Source organism: Seriola dumerili, unplaced genomic scaffold, assembly GCF_002260705.1.
Source record: "Seriola dumerili isolate Sdu_G_001 unplaced genomic scaffold, Sdu_1.0 BDQW01000226.1, whole genome shotgun sequence".
Lineage (NCBI taxonomy): Eukaryota > Metazoa > Chordata > Actinopteri > Carangiformes > Carangidae > Seriola > Seriola dumerili.
Window position 1 is genome coordinate 2216294 of NW_019174481.1, and position 21261 is coordinate 2237554.

At 41.1% G+C, this 21261-nt stretch overlaps 3 protein-coding genes across 3 annotated transcripts; 1 reads left to right on the plus strand and 2 right to left on the minus strand.

The window, feature by feature from the left end:
* Positions 1–206: 206 nt before the first annotated feature.
* Positions 207–4607, minus strand: fyttd1 (forty-two-three domain containing 1). The gene is made up of 9 exons (XM_022754778.1): positions 4438–4607; positions 4119–4259; positions 3856–4016; positions 1987–2135; positions 1651–1723; positions 1407–1462; positions 1206–1280; positions 858–984; positions 207–705 (listed from the first exon to the last, which is right to left on the minus strand). Exons 1-9 carry the CDS (start codon positions 4508–4510, stop codon positions 604–606), a joined length of 957 nt encoding a protein of 318 aa, XP_022610499.1. The 5' UTR covers positions 4511–4607; the 3' UTR covers positions 207–603.
* A 153-nt stretch (positions 4608–4760) lies between these two features.
* LOC111228755 (deoxyribodipyrimidine photo-lyase-like) lies at positions 4761–10467 on the plus strand. The gene is made up of 10 exons (XM_022754779.1): positions 4761–4903; positions 5105–5481; positions 5575–5723; positions 6549–6731; positions 7023–7181; positions 7765–7963; positions 9015–9167; positions 9372–9493; positions 9626–9785; positions 9886–10467. Exons 1-10 carry the CDS (start codon positions 4881–4883, stop codon positions 10032–10034), a joined length of 1674 nt encoding a protein of 557 aa, XP_022610500.1. The 5' UTR covers positions 4761–4880; the 3' UTR covers positions 10035–10467.
* Positions 10468–17713: 7246 nt separating this feature from the next.
* LOC111228905 (neuromedin-U receptor 1-like) lies at positions 17714–19993 on the minus strand. The gene is made up of 3 exons (XM_022755017.1): positions 19306–19993; positions 18291–18524; positions 17714–18027 (listed from the first exon to the last, which is right to left on the minus strand). The coding sequence occupies exons 1-3, from the start codon at positions 19991–19993 to the stop codon at positions 17714–17716; spliced, it is 1236 nt and encodes a 411-aa protein (XP_022610738.1).
* Positions 19994–21261: the final 1268 nt, after the last annotated feature.

A 21261-nucleotide genomic window follows, 5' to 3' on the forward strand; every position in this document is an offset into this window, starting at 1 on the left:
CCAGACTGCTGTAACTCAGCAGGGAGATGACTGGGCAGATGGCACTGTGTCATTATGAGATAAGGATGGAGATTCGAAACATGTTAAGCATCAGTGTGCTGAAGACTGATATGAAGCCATACAATTATCAAACCATCAAAGAGAAACTCATTTATTTGCAGAAACATTACAAAACAATTCTCAAAAAAAAAAAAAAAAAGGTATCGAGAACATACGTGCCACTCCAGGAAATACATAACAATCCTCTCTGAAAAATACTTCCAATCAGTCTTCTTAATAGTGTCAACAGTTCTAAGTCCAAAGAGCGGAAAAAAGCTCCTTCCTTCCCAGTATAGGACATCCACAATACAAATAGCTGCATATAATGATATGGACAATGAATGGGAACTTATTTTAAACCAACTCTTCCATTGACACTTGCACACTCGAGTTCTCACAGTCGAGCAGTTGTCCACGTTGTACTCATTTGTCCCACGGTTGCCCTCCCTCCTGCTTATAAAGTCAGCAATTGTTCTCATCCATTAGAAAAGTGGGGATCACTGTGTGGGACTGAGCAGGACAAAAGGAGCTTCAGGGTATTAGTTGTCTCTGTGTTTTTACCAGCTAACCCACGGTAACAAATCGGCTGCCTTTACTGCTTTGTGCTATGGTGGTTCGCTGATCTTTCAGGATACGGAATCGCTCGTTCAAGGTTATCGATGTTTGCTGTGGAAAGAAAAAGTTCAAGAACATCGCGTTAACACTCTTTGTTGAGCAATATCTTTAAAGACAATGTGGAAATATGAATCCTTGTAGTTAAAATGGTCCTACGTCTGTATATTAAAACCATAAGGAAATCTAAAGTAGCACATTCTCACCGGTTTCCCAACACTGTTGATGTCAAACTGTAGAGGCACTCCTTTTGGTATTTTCTTCTCCACCGTGTCCACCTTGATGGGAGCAGAGCTGGCAGCCGGGGGATGCAGGGTCCAAGCAGTGGGAGGCCTTTGAAGGAGTGAAGGAAGCACTTTTTTTGTTTTGTTTTTTTTATACCTGGAAGTGTCTTGTATGTGATGTTTGTATCAACATGTAAAATCCCATCTATGAGTGAGACGGTACCACAATACTATTATACCACAAAAAACTTGTTTATGGAAATGATTTCTTAACTATGTGTAAAACCAGTGTGAAAAGATCCAGCGGGGCTTGTGATGAGTGATACTTACTCAGGCTGAGTCCTGGCTGTGGGGTTGTCAATTGAGACGGTCAAGATTCCACTGCTGGTTGTCGATGTGCGCCACCTGGTGGACAAAAAGATGCTATATCATATGACACAAACACAACAGACATTGACCTTAAAGTGGCAAACAATGGTTCCCATTTAACGGCTTGAGCCAAAACAGACACTGGAGCCTATGACTACTTACTGGCGAGTTCTGACCGGAGCAGATCGAGGATTTGGCTTTTGCACCTGGGCTTGTACCTGCAGAGGACACGAGGAATGAACACAGTGTTGAGTTGACAGTTGGATATAGGGGTAAGTTTAAGTCTTGAAATACCCACATAAAACAGGTACAACTCGTATACTTACAGACGATCCACAACACAGTCACATTAGTCTACAAATATATTTTAGGACTGCACATAAGTCCATAGAAAAATATCATGTACCTTGAGTCCCCTGCGAAAAAGAAATGTGGCCTGGCGTGCTTCCCTCTGAGTCTGCTGGACAGGTGGCAGTGGTCTGTATGAGTGGAAAAAAAAAAAACAGCTGTTCAATCAGCAGCAAATTTAGATTGGTCGTCACTCCCTTATACCCGTTTGAAATCCAACTACTCTCTAGATGCCACCTCTTAAAATTGAGCCTTGTGTGTCATGAAATGCAATAAAATGAAACAGCCCAACATTGAGTCCTTAGACCACAATTTTATGTGTAGTAATACAGAACTATACATTAGAAAAAGTGCACGATGAGACTGTACTTAAGTTGTCATAAGGTGTTCTCACCGTCGTCGCAGCTGAAATGGTCTCCTGACTGGTGTTGCATTCTGAACTCTCTGTGGATCAGGCTGCCTGTACGGCCACCTCTGACCCTCTGGCTTCCTGTACTGGGCTTCAGCGCGTTGAATGAATGGCCTTGTTTTCTGTCTTGTTTTCTGAAGAGGGAGGTGCAGTGGAGGGTCTTTAATATACTGCAGATATAACCAAAGGCAAAGCTTTTGCAGAACTGTATCGCATCTACAATCACACAGAAGGAGAAGATGCTTTTGGGTTTTTGTTTCTGTTTAAAACAACCAATACAAGCAAAACATTCAAGGTCCAGCATTAGTTAAAAAGTTAAAATTAGTTTCTTTTAAGTTAAGTTAAGTTAAGTTCTTTTACCAGCTTAATGACCCAGCATTAAAACTTGTGATCAAAACAGCCCCATCTTTATAAAGCCACTTTTATATGCACAGAAAACAAAACAGCAAAAAAATACACTATGCTGAATTTGTCTTATTTTTAAGTGCAATGAAGCATGATACTAAAAACCTTAAAGTAATGGGAGTGACTTCCTTGAGGTACCCATTTGTTAAACTCTTAAAGCACAGGTTAGCTCAGTGAGTTACAAACCTGTTCAACATTATTGGCGTTGGCATACATTTCTTGAATTTCAACATATGACAGATTAAATTTTGTATGCACTTTGGAATTTAAAAGACAACTTTGATATGAATGAGAAAAAAATGAAATGCCAAAATGAGATGACATAAGCCATTAAGTATGTAAAAACTCAGCTTTAACAATGACTTCCTCAAGTTTGGTAGAAAAAGATAGAAAAGCAATCAAGGATGCCGTGGTCGTTCAGAGTTCACATCTGTCAAGATTCCAAGAGTACATTAATTCTTGAATATCAAAAGCTCACAGTTCTTGAGTAATGGCAAACAAAACTGCAAAGTCTCTAAGATTATCTGGAGCAGGCAATGGGAGGGGCAGCTAACGACACGAGTTTGCTGTTCCTGGAGACCAGACAGCGGCTGCTGATGTCTGTTGCCAGGCGACAGGATGTGGAGGAAACTGCCTCTGGATGTGAACAGGGTAAGGCAGGGCCAGGTCATTAAAGTAGGAGGAGTACAGTCTGTTGGTGTGCCTGCTTTTAGACTCAGCAAGCAAGAGGGGCTTTGGTTACCAAGGTAACAAATACTGATGCACAATTTTCTGAAAAGTATTTATGTCTCTTCTTATCTTTCTTTGACAGCTAGTGCAGACACAATGACTAAAGTTTAACTCTAGACTTGATATTCAGCGTTTGATCTGCAGTAGTACTTCTCTTCTTTTTTCCTCTACTTACTTTTTCAGTGCTTTGTTGTTGTTGTTGTTTTTAACAAAGAAGTTACACGTTTTTACACCTCTCATTTCAGCAGGAGGGAAGGATGTTATTCAACTAAACTAGTAGGGCTAAGACTTAAGAGCTTTAAAATTATTTTCCTATTACACGTTGTATTCAAGAGACAGTGACACTATGCCCAGTATATTGTGAGACTAAACAGTCTTTCTGAATAATATGCCTACTGAAAGACAAGGTCCTCCAACACTGCTTTAGAAAAGTGGTAACACTGCACAGAGTAACTTGAAGTAGGCTGCTAGTTCCATATGCAGTTCCTCAACATGTTTGTCCACTACTACAGACATCTTACACTTACAGCAATGATTCCTACATCTTGAGAAAATGTTCTTATTTATTTCATTCAAATAATGTTATGATCCCACAATAAGATCTGTGCATAAATAGCTAGCAGTCTACAATGCGGTTTCAGGTCAATATTATTGGCTACTATCAGTGGCCTGACACTGGCTTGACACTGGTATGCCCTGCTGTGATATGTCCTCCATTACCTGGTTAACTGGTGCTCTGTTGAGTGTGCCGACCCGTTTGAGCAGAGCCGTTGGCCTCCTGGCTGCCAGTCCTGTGATAACCCCCTGACCCCGTCGTCGACCAGGTAGGGGAGGGACCCTTCTGTTTCTCAATTTAGGTGCGCCTCCTCGTGCGCCACCTCCTGGTAGAGATAATATTAGCTCCATTACACACGCACAAAGTTGGTTTGGCAAAAAGGTTAGTGGTGAAGCAAACAACACTAGCGAAAAGGGCTGCGACACACCTCTCTGGACCGGTCCAGCAGTCCGCGGTGAAACTCCCTTTCCTTGGGTTAAATGGCCTTTCTTCTTGACTGGTCGGCGGCTCACAGTGGCCTGCCTCCTTTTCAGCTGTTGTTCTTTTTTGTTCAACCGAATGATGTCATCTGTTAAATTTATCACATGAGCAGTGATAAATAAGGGCGTCTGAATGCTCAAATTAAATCCATTTAGCAAGCTCGCTAGCTGCTACCTACTGACTCACACCCACCAGTAAGTAGCGTTAGCAAACAGTAGCTATTACTCTATTTTGGTCACCTTATCCACAGCTAAGGAAGACCTTACCTAATGACATGTCGACTTTATCAGGGACGGCTGGTCTTCTCCCCCGACCTGCTGCAAGATCTCCTTTGTTCATACTTTAAAACCACGACAAACAATCCTGAGTAAAACGAGAAACTCAATAGTAGCAGCGAATCGTGCTAACTGTTCGTCCCTTTTGAGGCTACGCTACAACAGACACGGACCTCCTCCTAACGTAAACGGCGTTGCGCATGCCCTGTAAATACATCGATTTGCATTGTGGGAAACGTAGTAGGATTGAACAAACCAACTGTGTTATAAAACACCAACAAGGGTGCTCATGTAAGTGGTTGTGTAAGGGGAAACACGACACGCGCAAACGTGTGCAACAACGATAGTTATATCTTCTGTCGTTTCTTTCGGCCAGCGTCAAATTTCTTTTCCCAGTTGTGCTGTAGCAGCTTCACTCCAGGTTTATCCGCTGTATGTTGCTCTGCATTTGGAGGAGGTAAGTTATCTTCAAAGCGTCATTTGAACGAGGAGCTTCTCTAGGCTTGTTGTGTTATTGGGGTTTTTTTTCTCTGATTTGGTGTTTGACTCTTGTGTCTCTAAATGTGTTTTCTCTTCATAATTAAGTCTGCTGCTTCCATGTTTGTCTTTCAAAGAGTTTTTATGAGTTTTTCACCATTTTCACCGTGGTTTCTTGCAGCTCATCGTTTTCCTCTGCACCAAGGCGGCTCTTGAAGCTTGTTATCCACAGTAATCCGAGGCCCTGTCTAATCAACTCCCTCTTCACCAAGTCATTCACTAGTGAAACCATCATGTCAGACAGAAAACGCAAGGCAACATCTGCTCCTGCTGGAAAGCAGCCCTCTGCCAAGCAGCAGAAGCTGGTTCCCCTGAAGGAGGAGAAGAAGGAGGAGAAAGCTGGGGGCTGGCTGCAGGAGAAGTTGAAGCAGCTTAGGACAGAGAAGAAGGAAATCAAGTTAAACAAAAAGCGCCTCCGTTTTGTATCTGACACTGAAAAGATAAAGCAGGGCTCAGAGGGTGTCCTGTATTGGATGTCAAGGGACCACAGAGTACAAGGTAAGCACACATCCAGCAGTAAAACCATAAGACACCTTGTTTGGCTTCATGTCTCGAATGGCAACATATGTGTGTTTTTCTTCTGTGTCTCAGATAACTGGGCGCTGATCCGTGCGCAGCAGCTTGCTGTGAAGGAAAACCTTCCTTTGCACGTCTGTGTTTGTCTGGTTGTCCCAAAATCAGAACTGTCCACTCTGAGACATTTCAGCTTTATGCTGAAAGGTCTGAAAGAAGTTGCAAAGGTACTGACTTTATGATTCTTTTGAATGCACTGGTTACAGCCATATAATCAAATCCGGTCAGTGCACTTTGATTGACAGGAATAGTCTTACATTAACATACAGCCTGTACATTCAAACGATCAGGAAATACCTCTGAAATATTTCAGGCTCTTCAAAAGTGTATTGTATTTTTATTTTTATTTTTTTACAACATAATTATAAAATGAACACTTTTAGTTTTAAGATCGAGATGGCCATTTACCATTTAGTTTTAAATGTAGAGCTAAAACAATTACTCAGTTATTTCATTCACCAATTGGCAGAAACTTAATCAGTAAAAAAGTTGAAAATCTATTAATTGTTTGCGTCTGTTATCAAGCAAAAAAGCTCAATATTCTCAGGTTGTTTTTGTTTATATGATTACAAATCAAATATCCATGGGTTTTTATGTTCTTGGCCACACAAAATAAGCAATTTAAAGATGTAGCCCTGACTTTGGGAAATGGTGACAGGGATTTTTCAATTTATTCTGAAGTTTAATTGAAGAGACATTTAATTGGGTACTTGAACAAGGTATTTATTTGAATAATGGAATATGAAAATTGTTGCATCTGTAGTTAAATGAGTAATAACTAATTTAAAAATCAATCAATAGAACATTCACAAAGTCTACGGGTGGCATATGTAATATTAGATGTGTTACAGGAGAAGAATGGGGCCATTACATGATCAAGTCAAAGACATTGCAGAAAGATCTGGTACTTTAAGTGGTATCTGGTCCACATTGTTAAAGCCAAAACACACTGTATGAGGCTTAACTTTTTTGTTCTATCTTTTATTAAACAGGAATGTAAAGCCTTAGACATCCAGTTCCACTTGCTCCATGGTTCAGTGGGGGAAGTTCTCCCTGGCTTTGTGTCTGACCGCAGCCTGGGGGCAGTGGTGACAGATTTCTCCCCGCTCAGAGAGCCACTACAGTGGTTGGAGGATGTCAAAAAGAGACTTCCAAAGGACATACCCCTCATACAGGTAAAAAAAAAAAAAGAAAAAGAAAGAAAGAACTCGGTCTCAAAGAGGTGGTTTATGGAGAGAGGATGCTCTGTGTTGAATAGTGTTTGCTGAGTTGTCCCCTGCCAGCCCCTGATTATGTTTCCTACTTTATTTATCGTCGTCATTATGTTGCTCCACAAAGAAATAAACATGAAAAACAATGTAATTGACCTCATTCTCGTTTTATATGTATTGACTTTATTTGTGTCCATGTCACTGTTTCTTCATTATCTGATATATGATTTAAAAATCCAATTTCCCTTTTTATAGGTTGATGCCCATAATATTGTTCCGTGCTGGGTAGCATCACCTAAACTCGAGTACGCCGCCAGGACCATCCGAGGAAAAATCACCAAGCTTTTGCCAGAGTTCCTCACTGATTTTCCTCTGGTAGAGAAACATCCCTACACAGCTACAAGAACCGCCAAAGTAAGTGCTGCAGTGACAGCGAAGGGCACATTCAGATTACTGTGGATAAAAGTCAAAATGCTATCGTAAGGTGGAAAAAGAAGTCAAGTATTTGTTTTTATGTCACACACAAGGACGTTTGGCTCGGTTAAGACCACGCAAACATAATTTGTCTTTTGGTAATAATATTCATTGCTTTGGAAGTGTTTACTAAGATCAATACAATAGGAAAGCAAGCTGTCAGAGAGCTCATTGATGGGGAGTTTGGAAGTCAAACTGCTGCAATAAAACACTTCCTTTCAACCTTCAGCTGTCTCCTCTCCTCTGCCCATTATTTATTGATGGGTGAATATAAACAGTCGACTTTTTTTTTTCGACTGTGCAAAAGTTTAAATTCCTTCCTGGAGCTGTTAAAGCTGCAGGATGTGATTGATATGCCGATCAGTGGTTCAAGTCTCCTGATAATGTGAGGTTAAAGGCTCAGAACTTTCCTCACTGCTTTTGAAGTTTGCAGTTCACGATAACACAGTGTATATTTTAGCTCAGCGCTGCCAGCTGTGACCTCTACTGAGTCTTCCTCTCTTCTCCCTTCTTCACCTCTCAGCCAGTAGACTGGGACAAAACCCTGGTCTCTCTGCAGGTTGACAGAACAGTAGGAGAGCCGGAGTGGGCTACGCCAGGCACCAAGGGAGGCATAGCCATGTTGGAGTCATTCATTGATGTGCGCCTTAAACTGTTTGACATCAAACGCAACGACCCGAATGCTGCCGCCCTCAGCCACCTCTCCCCCTGGATCCGCTTCGGTTGGTTACAACACGAAAAAGCTAGTGGGCTTGAATGTAGTTAACGTCATGGGAAAAAAATAAGATGTGGTTTTTGCAAAAATCTACAGTAACCAGCAATAACAACTTCCTCATTTATCACCACTTCTCACATCTTACTTTTACACTTGTGACCTTAACACCTATTGTCCTCGTTTTGAAGATTCTACTTAGAGCTGTTCAGAATCCAGACTGTTGTTGCTGATGTTTTAAAATCAAGTTCCCCACCTGATCGATAAAAGGTGACTCACATGGATCAATATTGCCATTTGCTCTATAGATGAATAATGTTAATTTTCCAGCTGAACATCGCCACATTCATTTTTATGCTTACGATACCACCAGCCTCACTTCACACCGGGACTTCTGCAGGTTACAGTCTGCGTTAACGCTTGTTCTAAACTCCAAAAAGTCAAATCGTATGTATTTCACAACAGTTCTGATGTTACTACTTTGATCTGTAAAGCATTACAAATACTTAAGGATTTGATTTGATGGCAGATTCTCCAACAAAACTCACACTAAACACCTCGTTTAAAACATTTTAAATATTTCAAATTGGACTGTTGCACCAGAGCAGAGGCCGTTTCTCTCAAAAGAGAGAAAACATAATACAGCCCACCATATTATCTGCACTGGATTATAAAACTATCCTGTACACTCATGCTGCTGCCACTACCTTCAAACAATTGGACACCACTAAACACAATACCATTTGATTCATTACTGAAAAATATCTATCATACTCATTACTACTTATGAAAAAATCTAGATGCTCTTCACTCACTGTACACCCAGAGGGCAGCAGCATATCTGTGTCTTCATTTGCAATGCTTTGCTTTCTAAGCTGCATCCTCAGATGAGATCAAAGTGAACAGCAGTGACACCAGGTCACAGGACACTTAAGCTTCCTCGTTCCTTATACCAACTCTGAACTGGGGAAGACATTCTCTTCTATTTGCCCACTGATTCTGTCCACCTTTAAATACCTCTTTTCTTATTCTCTTCAACTATGTCTTCTCGCTCCCATCAGGCCACCTGTCAGCCCAGCGTGTGGCGCTGCAAGTTCAGCACAGCGGGAAGAAGGCAGGTCAGTCCGTCTCCTCCTTCATCGAGGAGCTGGTGGTGCGCAGGGAGCTGACAGACAACTTCTGCTTCTACAACAAGAAATACGACAGCGTGGAGGGTCAGTTGAAATCTCATTAAATTGCATCCTGTTCACTCTGTTGTAATAAGTAAGTGTCCCATACTGTAATTGACATCATGCAGATGAGTGATCTGCTCCCAATTTGAATTTATTTATCTAAATTAACAGAGCGCATTTGAAATGATTCAGCTCCACCTTTGTGTTCTGATAAATGTTGTTGTGTTATGTGCATGTGGTACCTAGGTGCGAGCGAGTGGGCTCATAAGACCCTTGAAGCTCATGCCAAAGATAAGAGGCCGTATCTCTACACGCGTCAGCAGCTGGAGGAAGCAAAGACACATGACAAACTCTGGAACGCAGCTCAGGTACAACGTTCAGTCTAGGTCAGGTCTCACTGTGTCTTTTTTTTCTCCAAATGTTTTTGATGCAAACACTTCTGTCGCTACTCTGCACTGTGCTATTGTCTCTTACCAGCTTTTATTGCATGTCTCTGTTAGTACCAGATGGTCAGTGAGGGGAAGATGCATGGTTTCTTGAGGATGTACTGGGCCAAGAAGATTCTGGAGTGGACTTCGTCACCAAAGGAGGCGCTCTCCATCGCCCTGTACCTTAACGATCGCTATGAGCTGGATGGCCAGGACCCTAATGGCTTTGTCGGTACGTGCATAGATTAAATTCTCCACATTCCTCTGACACAGATTCACTCCATTGTTTTTCCTCACATTTGATCCCCTTCTGCTGTTTTCTCCTCCTGTAGGTTGTATGTGGTCTATTTGTGGCATCCATGACCAGGGCTGGGCAGAGAGACCTGTTTTCGGAAAGATCCGTTACATGAACTACAAAGGTTGCACTCGGAAGTTTGACGTAGCCCAGTTTGAGCGAAAGTACTGTCCCAAAAAACTCTGAAACAAACTGCTTTGAAAGATGGGAATAAAATGCCTGACAGCCTTCATCTCCCACATCTTCACCTCAGGGAGCATTTGTATAGCTTCTGATTTCTATTCTTCTCCTTGTTCCTCGCTGCTTTCGTCATGTCCAAAACATTCAGTGTGTTATTGCTCGGCCTGTTTTTTTTACTGACTATTCAGACATGTTGACTGTATGACTTTTTTTTTTTTTTTTTTTTTTTTTTTTTTTTTTTTTTTTTTTTTTTTTTTTTTTTCTGGTAGTTTGCTATAGAGTGCGATGTTGCTTAACTTAGTTTGTGCTTACTTAGCAAAAAGAGTTTGCTCTGTTTTTATATTACATTATTTTTTTTACTTTTGGTTTTTACTGTAAAAATCTTATTTTACAAAGAAGATGCTTTGTTTGGGGTCACAGTGGTCTTCTCATATCAAACTCTAAGTAAAATATTAAAGTCTAAAAAACTATTTCCTCTTCACTGTCTTTATTCATTTACAGTTCTCCCACTCTAAATTATTTATAAGACCTAAAATACAGTTTATGTTGCCGTTAATAGACTCGTTTGAATACCTTTCACTGAAAAGCCACGACAATCATAAATGTAACTCAGTGACGTACAGCCACACTTTGAAGTATTATCCCCAAACTACTTTCACTGATCAGTGACCTTCAGAATAATTTAATGAAATAAGCACACAGATGACTAAAAATCATGCAGATTAAAGAATATGTTTCTTAATCCAACATAAGAAACAAAAAAGACAAATATGCACAGTGCTATGTGCTTGTATTCGCAGGGACTGAGTTACATCACAGTTGCAAATGCGGTTTTATCAGGCACTGATGTAATTAAAGGCAGAAACAAAAACCACTTCTACCCTCCTTAATTAACTGCACCCTCAGTAGTGGATAAAAACATTCCCTTCAGGTGAGAACACACTTAACATCGTTTCGCAAAACAATATGAAGCCTCCTCTTTGCTAGGAGCTGTTTTATTGTGTTAGTTCATTTCAGGGGGAAGACATATAGTCTGTGCTAATTAGCTGAAACCAGTCACAGTGTGTTTATTGGAAATAAGAATTCCAGAGTGATGTATTTATCTATTTCTATCATGTTTCTATCATACTGGCTGTTTGCATTTACTGCTGTTGTCCATGAAGAGTTTGGTCTTGAGAAGAAATAAGATGTGTTGCATAAACCCATCATGTGGTATAAAGAACAAAACACAATCATGTGTTAGCTGTATATTGTTATATTCTAATTAATTCTGCATCCTACAAGAGAAAATGTAACATACATTGATGTGATAATGATGTGTGGTTCAATTTATTGCTATTGACATACAGGAATCTTATTCTATGTGCTTCTTAAACCAGACCAATAGATTCATGCTTATAATGCAGATCAGCGTGAGTGTACAAACTCACAAGGATGTCCATATTTGGATGTTCTTCTAGTGCAGCTGTAAACAGATGTTTTATGTGAAGAGTTGTTTAATCCAGTGCTGACACAATAGGCTCACTGCAATTTCTATATTTCATTTAACACACGACACATGAGCACTGACTCAAAGAGGATGTTGCCTGTAACCTTTAAGGTTTTTGTTGCTATATGAAAAAGATCACGGCAGACAGAAAAGTATGTGAAGTCACAGCTTTGTTGCACAGCTCTTTTTGCGTTGTGGTTTTAAGGTGCAGAGATGATTATTGTATAATTTTGTTTCTGATGCATCTGAATCTTCTAAGGTTTCACAGTTATAAAAATTCATTAAAGTTACAAACCTAAAATTAGCTGAGCTGTGTAATTTTTGTGCAGAATGGAGCAGCTTTCCACTAAAAACTGACTATAAACTCTGTCTCTGAACTTTGTGTCGTGCTTACATTGTCCCTTCAGTAGTTCTATTACCTGAAACATGGCTTAATGCTTTGCTAAAAGTGACAGAGCCCAGTTGTTTTAGGTAATTACTTTTTTTTGACAAGACTAAGAGTCTACAGCCATGCAAACAGCTCCATTAGGATGTACTTCAGCACAGCAGTGCTTAAAGCTAAATGCTAATGACAACTTGATAACAACAACAATTAAAATGCTAAAAACATGCAGATGTTTACAGTATTCACCACAATAATTTAGTCTGCAGCAAGCTAACACCTGCTTATTAGGACTAATCATAACTCTGAGGCAAATGTGATTGTGTACGGTTGTTTGTCTCTATTTGTCAGCCCTTATAGACTGGCGATCTGTCCAGGGTGCACCCCGCCTTCGCCACATGGCCGCTGGGGTTGGCTCCTATAGGGATAAGCAGTATGGATAATGGTTGGATGGATAAATCTGAAGCAGATGCGTGTCATTAGCTTGCAGGTCATAAACCTTCTTGGACAAAGTGGCAATCCATAGTTGCTGAGACAGTTCACTGAAAACCAAAAATGTGAACCTCATGGTGGCGCTACAGGAAAGGTTAACCCATAGCAAAGCCAATGGGATTCATCCTCTGGAGACCACGAGTGTCTACAAATTTTCATGGCTGAAATACATCAGTCTTAGTTGTGGACTGACATTGAGCCATGCTGCTAGCGTGGCTAAAAACGTATATTTCTCCTGCTCTCCTGGGAAGTTTCTCCCTCTTTACTTTGCAGGTGTATCAATGCAGCACAAGAGCATCATTGTAAGGAGAATGCAATCACAGCAGAACTCCTGCCCTGGGACTTGTCTTTGGTGAAATAGCTTGTGTGTAAATTGAGTGGAGAACTAATCTCCGCCGCTAAGACTAGTAAAACACGGAGAAAATGAAAACAGTGAAGCAGTGCCAGAGTTTAATCAGTGTGCTGCTGATATCCTGTTTCCCTTTTATCTACCAATATTTACAGTCTGCAAATTACTTTTTGCTTACACTGACATCCACTCAAGCCTTGTACATATATTTTTGTGCACGTGACCTTGTTTTACTAGTTTCCCAGCTGAATAATGTTGTGCCTCAATCAAATCGTGAAAACTAATTCCTCATAGGCCAACATTTTCTCTGGAATCTGTGGTCAGGCATTAGTATTCAGGCCACAACTATTTTCCATCCATTCGTTCTTTACACCTGCTTATCCTGTTCAGGGTCGCAGGAGGTGATAGAATGCACGAGGTGACGAGGCGATGCATAGTACACTCGTTGTTGAATTTTCTAATTAACCTAACCTGCACGTCTTTGAACTCTAGCATGACACCCACGCACAAAGAACCTAAGGTAGGTTTGATTAGTGCTAAACACTGATTCACTGTGCATGAAAATATATTCACTTTCTTTATATAGTTGTTGCACAAGAGCTGGAAAGAGAATTTTTATGGCACATTTTCTAAAAGCTCCACCATTGCTGATGTGTTGCTTTTGCCACACAGCCAGTGTAGACAAGCTGCTCTAAATCATATATAAATGTAAAATACAGAACACCGGCACGACATAACATCAAAGTGTGAATCTAGAAAGATATGATGGCTGTTTGGGGATCAGCTCATGATTTAAGGATGTGAGGGTAAAAGGTTGGACAAATCTGAAGAGGGACTGAGGAATGTTATACTTTTCACTGAGTTGGTGTAAATTAAGGGAAATTTTAGCCTAACTATTGATGTCGGAACTGAATGTCTGAGTTTAAGTCTTTAAATGAACCAGTGCTCTGCCTGTGTAAGATCATAAACCCATTATCTGTCAGTGGTGGCAGAAATGTCTAATGAGAGGGCCTAGAATTATCTATAAAATTCTAAGCCCATTAAATCATTCCCAAATGTTTAAAACAGTATTAACTACATTTTTTTGGCCACTTGGGGGAAGTGGAACAAGCTGGAAACACATATTAGCATCATAAAATAACAGCTGCTCATTTACACATCCAGCAGTTATATAGCAGCATTTATAAGGCGTCACTTTTCTGGCAACCTGACAAATGTAAGTAGATCCAATGTTCACTCACCCTTTAGCTCTGTTTTAGCCCCGACCAACTCTTGAAAAAAATATCTGGCTCTCGACGTTTTATTAAGTAGATGCTCCATCATGATCACCAGCTAGTTTTTGATTATATGCTGTTTGGTGCAGGGGTTATGGTGTCTACATTAACAGAGTGTGTATGCTGAAAACAGCTGCCTGCTGCAGCAATGTTAACCAGGTTAACGAGAGCAGTGATTGTGAACCAAAACAGCAAAGCTGTGGTCCGTAAAACCAAAACAATGAACTGAGACAAAACAGGCTAAAACCCTCCGTAGAGCTGAGGGAAACTGCAGAGGCAGGAGATCTGTGGCTTCATCCCTTTCACAGTTCACATATGCATTTAATCCACTGTTAATTTAGTCAGACTAAGAGTGTACAGCCATGCTAGCAGTTTTGTGAGGCTGTGCTTAGGTGCAGTGGGGCTTTGAGCTAAATGCTTAAACTAACATGGCATCATACTCACAGTGTTTAGCACGTTTAATGTTAACCATGTTTGCCATTGTAGTTTAGCATGTTAGCACGGTTACCACAATTAATACAGTTCACCCTGAGACGGACATGAATAACTGTACCACAATTCATGCTGGTCCACTCAACTGCAGTCAAGACCTTTCCCTCAGTATCATTAATGTCAAGGTGATGGCACTAGAGCAAAAGTGAGGAGATCACCAAACTCATTAGGAGACATCCTCTGGGAATATCAACCCATCCAACAGTTGTCGAGTTATTTGTGTCTGGACCAAAGTGGTAGACCGTCCAAACAGCATTGCATCCCTACAGCCTGAATGAACATATTGATTAGCGCACCTTAAAGTGGATTTTATGATATTATTCCCGGCTGACTGTTTTCGATGCTTCACTCCGCTGCTGGATGTTGGGTTTTGACTGTACAACACTTCATCCACAGACTCCCTATTGGTGCTTGAACTGAATGCTCAACCATGGTGCTGGTGTATACAGCTATAGAGCCACAGCCAAGCGCCACTGCTCTCTGTTTAAGACATCAGGTCAAGGATGTAGTCTCATGTCTTCTCTGGCTTTTTCTCAGCTGCTCCTGTTAGAGTGACCTTCAATCTCACTGTCAATCACACCACTAGCGTCAGTCCCCATGCTCACCATGCTATAGGCTTAATCTCATCTCATTACGAGGCACATCTCCCCCCGCATATCCTACTTGTCTCTGATATGCTCTTGTGCTTCTACATATTCTCCTGTCCCAGCACGAGGAAGCACATTGCTGAGTGATGTGGCTGCCAGACCTTATCATCTGCTGCTTTAATAGAGGTGATCTATAAGTTTTCAATTGCTCCGACTGACAATGAAGTTTCTAAATTAAAAAACTGTAACTCTCTTCTTTTCATTATGTTGTGAATCAAAACATTTCAGGATGATGCATGTTAATTACTTACAGAACTTTACACGCAGGTTGGGTTTGAACTGATGAAAAAAAGTGATGTGAGGCCAAAAACTTTTCTGCATTTCCTCCCTCTCACCGCGCCCACTGAGCATTACACTGACTTTTTATTGTTTTCAATTCCGGGTTTTTACGGTTTTCAACATGTAGAATTTTCCAGATCTCTGCACATTTCTCTGAGTGAAAGTCAAAATGAAACACATCATATTTCTCATTTGGGTTGTTTTGCACTTTAATTTCATAGCTCCCGAATTCGGCTCACATAATTCCTTACAGTTAAATGATACCGTCTGCCTCATAATGTTACATCAAAGAGCCATGGGTGGTGATAATAACCATGCCGCTGAAACACCATTACTTGAGTGATACTGTGATTCAAGCTTTTAAATGAGTCTATTTGCAGAGGCAGTGGGTAAACAACATATTGTGTTATGATGATGGAAGTTGTGGGTATGCTGACAGTCATTAGTGCTGGTGTGTCACACTGATAACACTGTGCCATTACACAGTGATTTGTCAGCATCCATCATTTTACTCATTTCTTTTCTTGTGTCCTCCTCCTCCTCAGTCATCTCGTTAATTTTTTCCATATTACTGACCTGGTGACATCATAGCCTCCACTCCGCATAATTATCATCTCCATGTGTACAAATTACCTTCTCCCCTGCACTGCGTGTCATCCAAAGCTGAGATGAGACAGCACAGTGGAAAGGTTCTTGTGGCTCCTGGCCCACCTCATTACTCATAAATAACTTGTATTGTTCGGGCACTTAAACCACAATGTTTAAACAGAAGACATTTCTGTCCTGGAGCTGGTCGCTCTGCAGCCCACGAGTCTGAATATGAAAACAAGTGCAAAGGCTCATTATACTCATTTTCTTCCAAGTTAAACCAGTGATAAAAACAATAACACTGCTGGCACATCTTACCGCTGATATTCAAAAGCAGGTCATGGAATCATAAATACTATTTCAAGGGTACATGCTGAGAAAAACATACATGCTTTCATTAAATAGAAGAGAAGACTGCATCAGACCCTGTGCATTAATAAAAGAGTTGATAAATATTCACATGTCCTATATACAGGTAATCCAAAATATTAATTGATACATTAAACAACAATAACACTTACATGTTTTAAAATCAGGAAAGCAGTAAACGAATATGGTACTTTAAACCAGGATATAACCATTTCTAAAACCATGATGTATATTTTGTTAATTTAGCTTTAAGCAGTATGTGGACTTATTAATATTGTGTATCGTATGAGTAAATATTATAAGTATCAAAGAAACGTGTGAGAACATGGCAGTTGGTGTATAAAATCATTGAGCCTCATGTATTTTCTGAATATAATTCAAATACTTGGAAGGCACTGGTTATAAATACCATAGTCAAACCATCTTATGGTTATTCCACCCTTTCCCTTAATTAACTTTCATTTTCACCTCTGATTCATTCCCAGACAAGTGTTTGCTGCTTTTAAACAGGAGCCGTTATGCATTCATTCTTTGCTTTGTCAGCGTTGTTGATGTTGGCACTCGGAGCTGTGCAGCGCTAAATAGGCAAGCCTGGAAGTGTTATGCTTCACATTATACAGTAAATACATTAAATACAGTTCACAAATAGAAATGATTTACTTGTCATACAGATGATGGGTTACATTTTCAATCCATAAATTGTGCCATTTATATGATAATTTCATCGTTCATCTAAGCAATGACTTTGTCATCTTTTCACTTCATTCAGGATGTTGTCTTATTGGTCCTCTCTCTAAATAGGATTTGAATTACTGTAGATATTACACTCAGGGTGTGTGCAGCATGCAGGCATGCTTATTTTTGTGTGTGTCTCTTAAGGCTTGTCACATAGCCTTTGGTCACACAGTATATCCTTCACAACATCTGTTCATCCCTATCACTCAGAGGTTAATATCCTTCCATTTGAGGCCAAGACCTTCCCATTTGAAGGTGTTTGGCTGCCACAAGATCCTGGGACAGCTTAAATGCTCCTTATCAAAGATTTTTATTCTAAGTCTCTTAGCTCTCTCGGACGGACGATCAACATTCTTTCAAAAAATATTCCCTAATTTGGTGTGTTGATGATGGAGGTGGTTGGTCCAAAATCTCCCTTGGGTGTTCATTTTGGATCAGGTCTAGCTTCTGTGTAGGCCACAGGGCATCGAACCATTCAGTGACACCCCGTGCCCTGTATTTGTTGCATTCTTCCACTAAATTTTTATTTAATTTGTCACCTACTGTATCTGTCTTTAATGTTCTTGGACTTTCTTTGACTCAGAAGTCCTTAAGTCCATTTCACACTGTTGTTGGGCGTTTTCTCGCTCAAGGTGCTGCGTTGGGTCATCTGTAAGCTGGAGTGAATCGGCCAACTGTTCGTATAACACGTCATGTGACTGAACATTTCTCTAAATCTGGTGGACATGAGGTTGTAGATGACGGGGTTGATGGCGGAGCTCAGGTAGAAGAAAACACCGGAGACGATGTGGACGTGCTCGAAGATCTGACGGTGCTGGTCGGACGAGGTGTTGATGTAGCTCCACACCAAGCGGTCCACGTGGAAGGGAGCCCAGCAGAGTCCGAACACAATCACCAGCACACCTGGACCAGATGGACAAATTACATGAGTCATACTCGACCCCGGACAGACAGACTGACAAGAGGAAAACAGAAGCACACACACCATCGGTCCAATCACCAGGATTTGACAGACGACAAGACAAAGCTGAGACAGATGGGCAAATTAAATTAAAAATAATCTAATGGAAAAATAACTAATACATATGGGAACAATGGGTGTTAACACAGTCAATTTAAATTCTGTTTTTGCAACTTGGAACAAACATAACTGAATTGACACCTACACAGCATTTTGGTGACTTGCACGTTGCGTTTGCTCAGCTTCTGCTTGTGGGACCTGGAGAGACTTTCCGACCCAAAGCGACACCTGTTGTCCACCATGGTCGTTAACTTCTCTCTGCGGAGCTGCAAGCCAATGAGCAGGTAGAGGACGCTAATTATCAGCATTGGGAGCAGGAAGAAGACCAGCGTGGAAATCAGGATGATCCGGTTGTATATCCAGGTGGGCTGGACCACATCTGAGGATGGAGATGTAACAATGTAGAATAGCACAGATTTGTTAGTAGAGATCATGGTCCCAGGTGTACCATGGGTATTATTACTTCATATGTCACTGCAAAAACCTCTAGAGATGACAATGTTGGTCTCTCAGCCCATCACTTTGATCCAGACTGAAATATCTCACCAGTTAATCAATGGATTGTTGTAACACTTTGTACAGACACTGTTGTCCCCAGGGGTGAATCCCACTGACTTCAGGAGCATTAGCATGCTAACAGTTTTGGTTTTTAATTAAAATTTCTTGACAAATATTGGATGGATTACCATGAAATTTGGTGCAGATAATCATGGTGCCCAGAGGATGAATCCTAACAACTTTGGTAATCAGAGACTTTTTTTCTCCATCGTCACCATGAGGTTCATATTTGTGTTTTTTTAGTGAAATGTCTTGGACAACAATTGAATGTAGTGATGTGACATTTTGTACAAATATGTTCCCTTTGTAAATGAACTGTGTTCATTTTTTTTCTTAAATCTAGCGCCATCAAGAGGTCATCATTTTAATTTGTCCAATATGTCGGTGTCTGACCAAATAAATGAAAACCAATGATAGTCCCATCAGCCTCAACTGTACTGACAGGCTAAATTAAGATGGTAACCATTGGTAAAGATTATCCCTGCTTAACATCAGGATGTTAGCATAGGCATCGTGAGCATAGCATAACATCCTCATAGCACTACAAGTGTGGCTGTAGACTCTTAAAAACAATAAGAATAAAATCTAAAATGCAAACCTACGGCAGATAGCAGATCGAGGAAACTGTCGTCCAAACCTCGAAGGCAGAGCCATAATCCCATGCAGACTGGTGTTTGGCACAGCACACAGCATGGACAGGACCCACAGCATGAAGATGACCCTCTTGACATGAGCACGTGTGGCCATGTGTTTGACCTTTAGGGGGTGGACCACCGCCATGTAGCGTTCCACGCTGAGTGCGGTGACATTGAGGATTGAGGCAAAGCAGACAGTCTCAAACAGAAAGGTTTTGAAGTAGCAGCCCCACTCCCCAAGCAGGAAGGGGTAGTTCTGCCACATGTCGTAGAGCTCTAACGGCATGCCCAGCAGCAGCACCAGCAGGTCGGACACCGCCAGGCTCAGCAGGTAGTAGTTGGTGGGCGTCTGCATAACCCTGTAGCGTAAAATGACTGCACAGGTCAAAAAATTGCCCAGGACGCCCACCATGAAGATGGTGAGGTAGGTGACGCAGACGGGAAAGAACACAGGAGACCTCAGAGGCCCCATGTGCCTGGCCAGGTACTCCTCCTCGCTCAAACACGCGTCATCCAATTCTTGTTCAGTACCATCCGCCAACAACCAGGAGATATTCATCCCACACACCACAGCCGCCTCAGGGCAGCCTGCGCCGCCGAAAACTGTGGCACCAGTCGTGGAAATGGCTTCGAGGGAACAGTTCAGCTCTGGCATATTGGTGATTGGCAAGAAAGTTACTGCGTTTCTAAACCTAATGGAAAGAATAAAAAGGTGAATTTTATAGGCGCACCTTGAATTTTGATCTGATTCAGTATGTTGTATGTTGTAATCACTTGGTGTCGTCAAAAGGAAGTGCAGTGACCTGCACATCCTGCAGTCCCGCTGCTGAAGACAAACAAAGTCATGAGCTTGCCAAGGATAAATAAACAGTAGACAAGCCAAAGACTGGATGGGCGATATCATGATTCTGATATTAAACCAATAGGATGTGCTTTCACCATGTGTTTGCTCAGAAGGAAATCGTGTAAAAGAAGTTGTACTTTTGACAATTCTTCAGTTGCTCTGCAGACTAACTCAGGTCTTTGTGATGCTAATAAAGACCTTTACACCTCTGAAGACTTGCCTGTGATGCTTTGATTTGAAGTCTGAGTTACAAACTGGAGGTGCTAAGTTTGAATGATATGTGAGTGAGTGAAAGATACGAGCCAATAGGATTGTAGGATTTACTTGGGACTAAAGGTTGATTTTGAGCAGTGACTGCCTCAGTCTTATGGAAGTGTAACACTAAATCGCTTGAATACCCCTTTTCAGCTAAGGAAGTAGAGATACATTATGCTTGTTGTACACTGAATAAAATGCTTGACTCGTATCTGGAGAATCAGATTAATTAAACTCAGAGTGACACCCACTAGAAGGCAAGTGTGATCTGGTGACCATGTGATTATACTGGAAAACACATGTTTATTTTTCTTAAATATGTTGAGTGTACTCACCGGTCCTCACAAAAAATATACTTAAAAACAAACAATGCTCTCACCAGGTCTGTTCTGTAGAATACAGACTCCAGAGAGGCTTTTGTTTGGATTCCCACACTGGATTTATTTATTCATTCAACATGCAACTGTTATTAAGATAAAAACAAACAAACAAACAAACAAACAAACAAACAAAAAACCCACCTGCAGCTTAGGGCTTTGGGCTCCGTGAGGGCTTTGTCCTCTTCTTATTCACAAGATGAACAAAAGATTTGAAGAAATGTGAGAAGATGTGTAATCGCCATATTTCTTTGCATCCTGGACTTAGTTTTTCTGGTACTTTATCTTGACTGCTTTGGTGCCTCAGTGCGTCACAGCTGCCCGACTTCCCGTATATATATGAGCGCTGGTGTTCACCCCACCTCTCTCTCTCTCTCTCTCTCTCTCTCTCTCGTCCTGTTTGCCTCCACTATTAGCCGCCTTCTTTATCTGTCTCTCCTCCAGTTC